The 12510-nt window shown below is 34.4% G+C and overlaps 1 protein-coding gene across 4 annotated transcripts in view; it reads left to right on the forward strand.

Moving 5' to 3' along the window:
- The window catches only part of OSTN (osteocrin), a 50696-nt gene that overhangs the window by 15054 nt on the left and 23132 nt on the right, over positions 1–12510 (forward strand). For all 4 annotated transcript variants that reach the window (XM_032875382.1, XM_032875380.1, XM_032875378.1 and 1 more), the window contains exons 2-3: positions 8677–8775; positions 11054–11268. In XM_032875382.1, coding sequence (XP_032731273.1) covers positions 8677–8775; positions 11054–11268 — 314 coding nt within the window. The remainder of the gene's footprint in view (positions 1–8676; positions 8776–11053; positions 11269–12510) is intronic.

Raw genomic sequence — 12510 nt, forward strand, 5'->3', positions numbered from 1 at the left:
TCTCCTTCCGACAAATAAATAAATAAAATCTTTAAAAAAAAGAAAGTGTACACGCTGAACAAGGAATTAGGATACCAGTATTCTAAAGTAACTCAGCTTATCTCAGTACATCTATTTTAAAAAGTACAATTATAGTATTTTTCATGTAGATCAAGCATGATTGATGTGGTGATGAAAGGAGATAAATTAATTTCAAAATAATAAAGTGCTATGCAAATGTTTAAAAAATGGTTACTTACAACAATTGTACTTGAAAGAAATGGAAACATTTAGGAAGAGTCCGGTGTTGCAGGAAGAAATTCCAGGGCAGCGAAAGCAGTTCAGGGGTCTCTACTTTGACCAGGCTGGGAGCAGTTGGAAGACAGGGAGGGTGTCTTACTCACTTTTATATTTCTGGAGCTTGAAATATAGTATATACCTAATAAATGCATCCTTTGGAATATGATAAAATTTATATTTTTGCCCTTCATGTACATTTTAGACAGTATTTTTTATTGATTATATTGGTTAGTTTAATGTAATTAAACTGTAAGTTAATATTTTAATTAAATATTATACATAGGTACAAAATGGGGTAAAAGGAAAAGAGGTGGTAATGTTCCACAATATCCTAAGGCTCATATGTGCCATCTTTAATCGCATTTATCCATTGAAAGTCTTTTTATGACAGATAAAAAATTCCCAATATATCAAATGGCCAAGCAGCACGTTTATATACAATTCTACCAGCTCTTCCCTATCCATAATTTTAACGACTCTTGTTTTTCTCATTTTAAAGCATTAGAATTAGACCACATATCCCCTTAGCAGAATTGTCTATAATCATACACTAAATTTTTTTTCTATTTCCAGGTGAAATCATTTTATTTCAAGAAACTTGCATTAATTCAGGGATCTAAACATAAATTAAGTTTTGATAAGGAGAAATCTTAAACACAGCTGGGATAATTATTGGAGAATATTGATTCATGTTGCTTTTGTTAGAATGAGAATCTGAGATGTGAAACATTAATGGACTTACTGGACTTACTGGAATTCTGGCATGAACTTCACCACATATTACTGTGATTGTGCAATTTGGGCAAATCTCTTCCCTTATCCAAGCCTTAGTTTCCATATCAATAAAGCTGGAATGTTAATATCTGCTCTGCATTCCTATTTACCTCACACATGAGGCTACTTCATTCATTCATTTGTTCATTCATTCAGCATATCATGTTGACTCTAAATACCTTGTTAAATATGTTTACCTGAGCTTTTTAGTGATGCAGTCTTCCTTCCTTTAAAGTGTCGTTATAGATTTCCTTCTTAAATTTTTGCAAGAAAGAGATTAGTAGTATGATTAAAAATTCCAACCCAGCAAAAAAGAGATTTAACAACAGAATTCTGAAATTTTCGAAGGTTATAGTGTTAAAAAAAAAAAAAAAGGATGAAAAGGGTGCCAAATAGAGTAAAATCAATTAACACATATATAGTAGTAAATTGTCGTTCTTCCTGATTCATAGCATTCAGAGAAAGTCCTTTTAAAATGCAGGTGCCTGCCACATGAAGAACACGTCATTCATAAACATTTTACTTTATAAGTAAAATATACTTTATAAGCAGTTTGTTTTGGAGATGGAAAAATGTTTTAGACTTTTACAAATCGGTTATACTTGAAGGAGCATGAAACTTAGAGTCTGAAAACGTAAGTTGCTTTTCTGGCTCTTCTAACCGGCTCTGTGATTTTGGAAAACTTACTATTGGCGACTGAAAAGCAATGAAAAATGAGAAAGAACACGTTCCTGATATTTTAATTAAAACAAACAAACAAAAAAGGAAATGTTAAACTGCAGTCTCAATTTGCACCTTTCTTTCAGGATCATACTGGAAACAGAAAGCAAAATACCCACCACACAATTTACTGAAAATAACAAATTTTACAGAAAGAATTTTAAATAAACATCTCAGCAACACAAGCATTTTTCTCCAATATATATTTGTGAGGATGATATAGATTGTATATATGAAGCTACAACTTCTAATTCAAATTGTTTTGGGGGCAAAAATCCTTAGTGATTTTAAGTCTTTTATTTATGAGGATCTGAAAGCAATTCCCCACTCCTAAAGTTCTAAGTGCCACAGCTACACTGGGTTCTCTTGTTTGTGGGGCTAAATTCGCCAGAGGCAGGGGAATTGAAGCTACAGGAAGGAAGAGACCTCCAGCTCACCTGGTCTGAGTCTCTGCCTTCCAGCAAACAAGTGTCTCAAACACCTGGCTCTTCCACTCTTCAAAGAAAACTAGTAGCAGCCTTCTTACACCCTGTTCAAATATCACCACTCATTGAAATATCAGAATTATCTGTATTATGCCAAACTGTAAAATGGCTCTTGGTTGTTTAACATAAATGTTGCACCTCTTAATTGTTTAAAATAAGTGTTGTAGGTTGTCTTTATGAATGCTCCCAAATTTTCAGTTCCCTTTTGGGTTGTTGAGTATAAGCTTTATGTTCCCTGGAAAGATTTGGCTTCAAAGATCTACCTTCAGCCTAATTATAACCCTCTTGATACCCTATAATTAATTTTTTTCACATTATCTTATAGTTTGCAAAGCTATTCATGGACAATTTAAAGTTCCCATTGAAAATTTTTTATCTATCATTAAATAAGAATAAAAGTGATAAGGTTTTTTCATAAATAATTATATCTTTATATATTTTCAGTAAATAATGTTAAATATACAATTAAAGGCACTTATTGCTGTTATGTGGCAATCCTAAAAACCACCTCCGTAACATTTACACTATTTGTAATTTAATTAAATAATTTTCAATTAACTGAAATTGAAATGTGAATTCATAAAGTGAGTTTTATTAGACAATTTTGACAATTTAAGCATCTTGTTCAGGGTCACCAGACCAATATATAACACAGCAAGGACACTTCTCTCTATCCTTCAAATCTAATTCTGAGCTTTTTCCTCATCATCACAGAAATATTTTTCTGATGTTATTGAATACTTATTTATTGACTGAGTTATATTTTTAAAAATACTCAGCATAATGACTTAAGCATGATGAAAAAAAAACAAGTAAGTGTTTGAAAGTACATTAGATGTATCATAGTCATCCATTCTGATGCACATTTTAACATCTCAGAAATTGGAATGAGTCTTACAATTGATAGCATGTCATAATTTAATTTATAGCATTTTTTCCTCCTAAAATACACACATAAAATGGGATTTTTTTTTTTTTTACTATAAATGCCATCTTAAAATGAAAAATTTGGAGGCCCTCCCCATTTCCAGCTGGAAATACTTTAAATTCAAGAGGAACATGTTCATGTCAAAACCTAGAGACAATCTTATGCATAGACTGGCTGATTTGAGGGACAGAAGAAAGGCCTTTCTAGATAAAGCTGCACCAACTGTTATCATTATGTACAATGTCTGCATTTACACCAGAAAAGAGCCAGATACACCAACAGTCTTTTAAAAAGCTAGAAGCAACATTAGAAGTCATTTAGACCAAGCACATTTCACTCAGCCTAGAAAGGAAAGGGTTTGTCTAAACGATATGGTCAAGCCAAGGCAGAACCTGAGTCTCTCCAGACCTGGAACAGGTCTTTCTACGACAGTGAGCCACGAGAACTTTGTCTTAAGCATTGTCCCTATTAGGTCCTCTTTTGAAATTAAAAAAAAAAAAAAAAAAAAAAAAAGATAGTCACTCTGTTATCTACTCTTCCTGAAGCTTTCCTTTGTTTACAAAAAGACCTGGATGACTATAACTTATGGAGCATGGTGCCGGGCACACTGAACTTATTGTTTTATAGATTTACTCAGGGCCAAGCTGACACCAATTGCTTAGATACCCACCATCACTTTCTAACAAGACAGTGAGTAGTGTATGTGTCTAGGGGGGTGGGGGCAAGGCACATAGGGTCATTTCATAGTGTTGGAACCAGGGACACTTTACATGTCCTGTTAAATCACACTTAAATGTAAAGTTTTAATTGCTTTGTAAGTCTTTTATCCTTTATCTTTAAGCCCTTTGTTCTTAGTTTTTGTTGAAAATAAGTGTGCAGTAAAGTCTATTTTGAATATTTCCAATCAAGTAACTAGGGTAAATTTAAAAATCCCAAAAGTTACTGGAGTAAATTAAAAATTCCCAAACTCAGTACTCTTGAGACTTTCTAATAGATCTACTATCCATTAGTCAGACATTAATGACAAAGACTCAGGTTGAAGGGAAATTTCCTAAATCACCAGAGTAGTTTGTTTTTTTTCAACACCAACCTTCAAGATAGATAGTTTAAAAGTGTGATTAAAAAGTGCATGCAATCAGATACTGGCTCACACTCTTTCTCTTTTCAGTTTAACTTCTTACTCTAACACCTCCTCTGATTCCTGTTTGCTCTCTCTTTTAGATCTGTGGTTCTTGATCTTTTCTTTTTTTCTGCTTCAGCCCAATTGTGAGATTTTTTTTAGTAAGAACAATGACTCATTACCTCACTGATTCTTAACAATGCAAACATCTTTCCTCATTTTAACAGAATTCTCATTTAATTCTAGCCTAAATATAATCAAATAATTTCTTGGCTACTGTACTTTCAGAGCCTTTAATAGGCCAATATGCATGTTCAATGATCCTTTAAGGAATATACAATATGCGTTGCTTCCAAAACTTAAATGATGAAACTTCACACACACACACATACACACACACCAACAACCTTGCTCTCCTCACTACCATTCCAGCTAGAGTTTGGAGGATCCCTTTGGGTTATAATTTTGACATGTGGAAAGGTCCTTAAAACAAAGGTTGAGAAGTTACACAACATGAATATTTGTTTACTCAGCAATATTATTTAAAAAGTGAAAATGCAAGAACATAGTAAACCAGTGGGCTAACAACAAGTAGAGGAAGCGCCTAATTCTGTAAGGCAGATCCCATGCTCACTGTCTCTGTTGAAGCTCCTCACTAGCCAGAGGAATATTATTCAAAAATCGCTCAGTCCAAATTACTGATGTCCTGAAAACTTTGCAAACATCTCCACTCTGGTGTATTCCTATAATGAACATCCTTCAGTGTTCTTTCTGTGATTTGGAGTGTACATGGGGCATACTAGATTTTAAATCATGGGCTATATTTATCCAGTATCAACAAAATAGGGAAATGGAGCTGAACCTACTCTTTCCCTTCCCTCCCTATAATTTCCTCTGTTTCTAATTTCGTGGCAATCAAGTTTCAACGAGTTAATCAAATGTCTTTTGTGTGGCAGGTGCCAGGGTGTTTGTTTTCATTAGTGTACCAACTGCCATATTTAGGAACTTGGCCTTTTGGTTAACTGGCTACAAGCATGGGTTTAAACCATTAAATGTGTGTATTTAAACTCAGCACTTATTTTTACATCCCCCTATCCAAATAATCAGGATGTGGTTATCTGTAAGATGATACATTATAACTTTTTTCCTGTAAACACCCAAGCACAAAAATATATGCCTCAAACATAATCATCAATATTATAAATGTCCATCATCCTGTGCCATTTATAATATTGAAGAAATGAAGAGAAACCTGGTTTGTGAAACATACATAAAAATAGTTAAAGGAAATCCGCATGGCAAGACTTATAAAACTGGGCAGTTTTACACTTTGTAAACTGTTTTCAACATGATAAAAAAAATGAGGGAGGAAAACATCACAATTGTACTTTATCTTTGATTGAATGAAAGAGCTATTTTTAAGAAATAAAGATATGCCAGAAATATGAAATCATTTTTAAAATAGTTAAAGTTTTGATAGATCTTCCTTTACATTGAGGGAAGTTAAAGAGACATCATCATAATCAGAAGGGGAAAAAATACAATTCTGTGACACATGTTCTGAAGAATAGGTAATGCGCTTTTTGTTCATCTTTTTACCAGATAACTGTTATATTCTTTCTTGTTATCTTTCTACTGTCTCAATTTAGAGTCATCGACATGATTTATTACTTTTTGATACTTATAAAAATACTCAGCTCAGATATCAATTTGTCTGAAAGAGAACAGAGAATTTACTGCACCCTTCCAGAAAGGGTGGCATATAGAGAAGAAACTAGTGATTGACATTACAAGAGCCCAAAATATTTATTGGTGGCATACTGAAGAACTAGTTTAGACAACATAACATGAAAACTGAAATTATATTTGATAAATGTTATCAACATCGCTAAAATATGTTTTTATTTTAAATGTTAATAGAGATGGTTCACACAGATGCAACCCTGTCTATAAGAAAACACTTATTTGTCTATATTCTAGCAGATAGTCTTTATTGCTAGATCTACAATGTTACAACATTTTATGTTACAACATTTTACAATTTTAAGACAATTTTTGTTTACAACAAATTTACAATGTTACAACATTTTATTGCTAAAATCTACAATGAGATTTCACAGTAACAGAATTATAAGGAAGTCATAAAAAAATCTTGGGTCACACCAAAGCATATGTATTTACTAAAGAAATACTTAGTAATATCTCATCAGTGTTCTTTCACTTAAAATGATAAATATATTATGGGATAAAGAAGTTTACACGAATCAGTAGAATCCTATCAAAGCTCTTTTGAGGTGAGAATTACGCCTTGCTTCATCAATACTAAAAACAAAGCTCAGTTAGATAAAGTATCGCACATCCAACATCACTAATACTGAAGCCACAAGGAGACTCAAATCCAGTTCCTCAGATCCATCTAAGCAGCCCATCCTTTTTGATCCCAGCAGCTTTCCAAATGACTTTTTTTTGGAAATAAAAGTTTCCTGAAACTTCTCATTCATAATGTATGACCTGGTTGACAGGTTGTGGGGGGGACTTTTCCAATACCATGTACCAAGTGGTGACGTCAAGCCTATTCTATTGTAACCCACAGCCTGCAATCTTCCCTAAACCAGGCAACACCTCCCTTTTCTGGCAGTCAAACTGGCATCTAGCAGACCCAATATAGACCATAGATTCACTTTAAGTATCTATATAGTGATTTTTTAATATAGAAAGTCATAAATGTATAAATGACATATCTTTGTGATTAGTACACAGAAGTAACAAATGTGTTATTTAGACATACCTGCTTTAAAATATATATATATAGATAGATTAAAACTAAGTCCCGGGGCACCTGGGTGGCCCAGTCGGTTGCATGTCTACCTTTGGCTCAGGTCATGATCCCATGATCTTGGGATCAAGTTCTGGCCTCAGCAGGGAGCCTACTTCTCCCTCTCCCTCTGTCTGCAGCTCCTCTTGTTGTCTCTCTCTCTGTCAAATAAGTAAATAAAATCTTTGGGAAAAAACAAAACAAAACAACTAAGTCCTTATGTTTCTCCCATAATCTTATTTACTTTCTTCCTTCCAAAGAGGGAATCATAGTCATGAATCAAGTTCCATTTGTTTATACTTTAAATATGTGTATAGATTTCAAAATACATAAAATTATTTTGTGTATCTGCAATTTAGGTAAATGGTAGCATGTCCTATATATTGTTCTACAACTTCCCACTTCCCCCCAAAGTGACTTTCTTTGAAATCCATGCATATAAATACACATAACATTTAAGCCATTTGTTCTAAGTCCATACTATGGATGTACCTCAATTGATAAACCTTTTTCCTCCTGAGTAGAGTACTTGGGTAGATTCCAGTTTTTGCCGCTATAAACAATGAGTCTGTGAACTTTCAGATATATCTCTCCATAAAAACATGTAAGAGTTCCTTTGGAGTATATATCAAGAAGTGAAATAAATAGGTTAAAAGTAGAACATGATCATTTTCACTTTTCTGGTATTGTCTAATTTTTTCCAAATGATTGCATTCATTTCCAACCCCACCAGCATCACTTGTGTTTCTCTGTTTCCAAACACCACTTTAACATTCACAACGTTCACTTTGAATTTTTGCCAATCTGATACATGTCTTTCTTTTTTTACATTAAATAAGTTATATGTGTTTTTGGATGATGTATTTTTGGATGCTTATTTTTCATGAGGTTATTTCCTTTTCTATGAAATACCTATTCATAACTTTGTCCCATTTTTTAGTTAATCATTAATTCACTCTTATTTTTTTAATTTTATATATCAGTTTTTAAATATTTCAAATGGTAATCTCTCATTTATATATTATGTTGAAAATATATTCCATTTTGAACCATTTGAATCTAAAAAATCATTACATAACACAAGGACATAAATATATTTGCCTATTGGATATGTGGTGTTTTTGAATTTGTGAATGTAAATGCTTTTAGACACAGTGCATTTTCTCAGGTTCACACAGACCTCGCTGGACCTTATTTTCTAATACCTGGTCAATTTCATACATTTCCCTTGCATATATGAGGTTATAATCCTTGGATTAGTCAAAGAATAAGATTATACAAACCAGATTTCTCAGACTTTGGCTAGTTCAAATTATGATTATAGTTATACAACCCCAGCCTAGGTTTCCATGGAAATGAAGCCTTAATAGAATTCATTCCAGGAGACTGACAGCTTCTATGAAGTATTATTTAAGTTTTGCAGAGATGTACTCCAGCACCTAGAAGCTGAATAATTTCATTTATCATCTGCAACTAACAAGCTTTACTGGAGCTTTTGTGTTCTATCTTTATATGCCAAAGTAATAAATGTTGACCTGATGTATGTGACCCTCAGATGCCGGACTGGAGATTGGCAAACGCACATTTTATTCTGGCTGTGACGTTGATGCTGTGGAGTTCAGGAAAAGTACACTCAGTGGATGTAGCAACAGAGGTAATGAAAACTAGCTTAAGGGACCATGTATTTTTTATGAACATAAGCCATTTCTACTAGTGTCAGAAGTAGGTGTTGCTGACAAATAGAGAGATGCCTTGATAACACAAAATCAAGGAAATAGATACTTTTTTTTTCCTATTGTTTTGACCTCCCTATAGATTCAGAGAAGGCCAGTTATCTGACTATCAAAAAATAAGCTGGAAGTAATAAAGATGTGTATTCCTTGAATGAAAAAGCATTACAAGAAAATTCATTATCATTTCAACCATATATTTAATTAAATCAATTGCTTTGGCCAAACTTTGTATGACTATACAAATGTTTTCTTGCTGCCATGACTAAAGTACAAAGAAAAATAAATGCCCAGACTTCGCTAGACAGAGAAATGTTAATTTGGCTCATTTGATCTTGCTAGAAAGTGTTCTCTGTATTTCACAAAAAACAAGTAAGAATCTGAAGTGCATTTTACTTGAGTTCCATGATTTCCCCCCCAGGCGATTAAGATTATCTTTAAAAATGAACAAACTCTATTTTATATGTGCAGGAGTTTGAAGAATGAAAGCATACTTTTTGGAGGATGCACTGAGAGATAAAAGATCTCCCATCTTTGCCCTTTGAAAGTTGTCTGCTGCTCTTTAAAGTTTCTTTCTCATGATTACAATGTCTTTCCCTTCCCCAATTTCTGTGTTGTCAAGCGTATGTAGGAGAGTGATAGACGTTGAGGTTTTAAGAGGAGTTTGTGGACCCTGTGGAGTCTACATTGTAAATAACAAGAGCTATGAGAGATTTCTGATTTTCATTCTACTGGATGAGAGTGTGTTTGGGATAATTAGCTTCCTGGCAAAAGAGAAAAGGGGCGATGGGGGTAGAGAAGCAGGTTATGAGGTCATTAAGAGTGTACATGCACTAAGCAGCGAAGGGGAGCTGATATGGCTCACTAATGAAGGGAATCAGAAAGAGCAAGACAGGTTTACCGGGAAGAACTGACTAGACTTAGTGCAAATTTGATTGGTTTAGGAAACAGCAGACTCAATCGCTTTGGGTCTCAGTGTCAGACTGTATGTATTTCACAAGAGAGTTGCTGAAGCCCATGATGAAAAGGCTTGGAAATGCCACTCTTTCATTTTACTGGGGAAAATGAAGAACATAGAAAGAGAATGGAAGAAATAATCTAAGAAGAAAGACAGGAAGTGAAGAAAAAGAGTCTTGCCAAGACCAAGAGTCTGGCTTGAGGAGGAATGTGACTAAAAGGGAAGCAGGGAGGAGGTCTCTGGAGCAAGTTTCTTCCCACAGGGCCATATTCTCACTTTCTTAGGAAAGAAGCAATAGGCCCCAGACTCCACAATGACTAGAGACCGTTAATAGGAACTTTTTTTTAATGCTGTGATCAGGCTTAGGAAAGGAAAAAACAGGCTTCATAGGTGACACCCGCACTTTTGTGCCTTGGATGAAGTGTGAAGTGGCAATATGTGTAATAAACAAGAAATTTTACGTGGGAGGACAGTCATTGGGATAGTTCTGACTCACTGTAGACACTCATTAACGTTTTGTAATACATCACACGGAGAGATGGTAAGCTTCCTGAGGGTAGAGCCTGGATTTTGTTCATTTTTGTATCCCTCAGGTCTAATGCAGAACCTGGTACACAGTGGGTACTTAATGGCTTGAATCAATAAGGTGTGAATGACTAGTGAAAGATGACATTTGCATTTTCAAAATTCATTCAGTAAATATTCAGAAATTTACTGAGTACTAACTGTGAGCAAAATACTGGCTTAAGCATTGACTAGAGTGAATAAATAAAAGACTAATTAGACATAGGTATTTCCCTCAGGTTACTCACAATCTAATAAGTAATGCAAATATATTGTAACTAATCTAATATAAGGAAAAATGTAATGTGTACAATGATGAAAGATAGGTAAAATGATATGGGAATGTTAAGGAAGGATGCAGCTGTTACTGGGAAAGAATCTAAAAGAATGATTAGTTAATGTACTAAATTTTAGAGGCAGGCCTGTGGTTTTTCCTTTTCTCTTAGGTGTTTGCATGTGTGTGTGTGCATCTGTGTCGACGTGTGGTTTTAATTGTGTTTAGATATACCTCATCTCTACACATTTTTGTCCCCAGAAGTCTTTTTCTTGGGACGTAAATCTACAAAAAATCAAGTTTCATGACAGACATGTCAGCTAAAGATAGCAAAAGCCAAATGCAGGTGATTATATATTTTGAGTTTTTTTTCTGAACAAATGGAATCACCTTTCTTGCCCTATAGGCTTTTGATTCTGGAATCATAAGTGTGCAGTCACCATCCACAGTCAGGAAAGAGAAGTCAGCTACTAATCTGGCAGCGAAACTCTTGCTTCTTGATGAACTTGTGTCTTTGGAGAATGATGTAATTGAAACAAAGAAGAAAAGGAGCTTCTCGGGTTTTGGGTCTCCCCTGGACAGACTCTCTGCTGGCTCTGTCAATCATAAAGGTAAACAGAGGTAAGTGAACTCTTGGATGAGGAATATTTTTGTTTTTTAATTTTTCCGCTATAACTTCAGAAACAGAATTCCACATAAAAAATATAATGAAAAGTTTGTAGGTAAACATATTTGATAGGGTTTTAGCTAACTTGTGAATTTAATAGTATGATTTTGAAAATAATGGTTTAGGAAGGAAAATGACTGCTACAGTATGCATTAATATTTTGTCATACCTTTCTAAGGAAGCTTCCATTGCATGCAAATGTGAAATAGTTATTATAAGACATTACAGCATTGGGAGATGAGGGGGGAATGTGTGTATTATGGGATAAATGTTATAGCCACTCAAGTCCTCAATATAACAAGGTAACCAAAATTCCATTTCTATTTTCACCTATGATACAAAGCTGCCAAAATGTGTGAATGAGCCCACTCTCATATACTAAGAGGTAGTAAAGATCTCTCAGGACTTGGAGTCAGAAAATGTGCATTTAAATCAAATTTCTGATCATTTCTAGCCATATGACTTGTATAAGAATCTTACTCTTTGTGATCCTCAGCCTATTCATCTGTAAAACGGGGATAATTATTTAACCTCTATAAAAACTCAAATGAGTACTTTGTAAGCTGTTATTATAATAGAATTAGAGTAATCAAAACTCCCTTTAATCATTGTGTAACTATCAGCAACTTAAAGCAGTCATTTTGATCTTGATTCATCTTCTACCTCCTTAGTCTTTGTTCCTGATGCCATACATTTGATATTAGCGACGGCATAAGAGACCACCCAACTACCAATGCCAGGAATCTGAGGAATTAACTAGGAATCCTTTTGTTTACTTTAAACATCCCATTTTTCATGAAATTCTTCATATCCCATTTGCTTTGTATTTCAAGTATCTCCAAAATATCTTTTCCCTTTAAGGCTTTCCTAATTTTGGCCTACATTTTCTTTTTCACATTTGTTTTGTCATCCAGTCTTTCTTCATCTCCACCTCTACCACCATGATTACCTCTTTAAGCACCAATGTATCCTCTGCTCTGCTACCAGGGGGATCATTTAACACTATAATCTTTTGGTGAAACGTTCCTATTGCTTACAAGATGAAAGAAAACTCCTCAGCAAACCCTACAAAGAATTTCAACATCTGGCACCCCATTTTGTCATGTACTCGCTTCCATGTATTCCAGTCTCACCTCTTACTTGGAGCTCTGGGACTTGTCATGGTGTGTTCATAGTCCCTTGACTTTGCTGGGCTC

Source organism: Lontra canadensis, unplaced genomic scaffold, assembly GCF_010015895.1.
Source record: "Lontra canadensis isolate GAN:19392208 unplaced genomic scaffold, GSC_riverotter_1.0 scaffold56, whole genome shotgun sequence".
In the NCBI taxonomy this organism is placed as follows: domain Eukaryota; kingdom Metazoa; phylum Chordata; class Mammalia; order Carnivora; family Mustelidae; genus Lontra; species Lontra canadensis.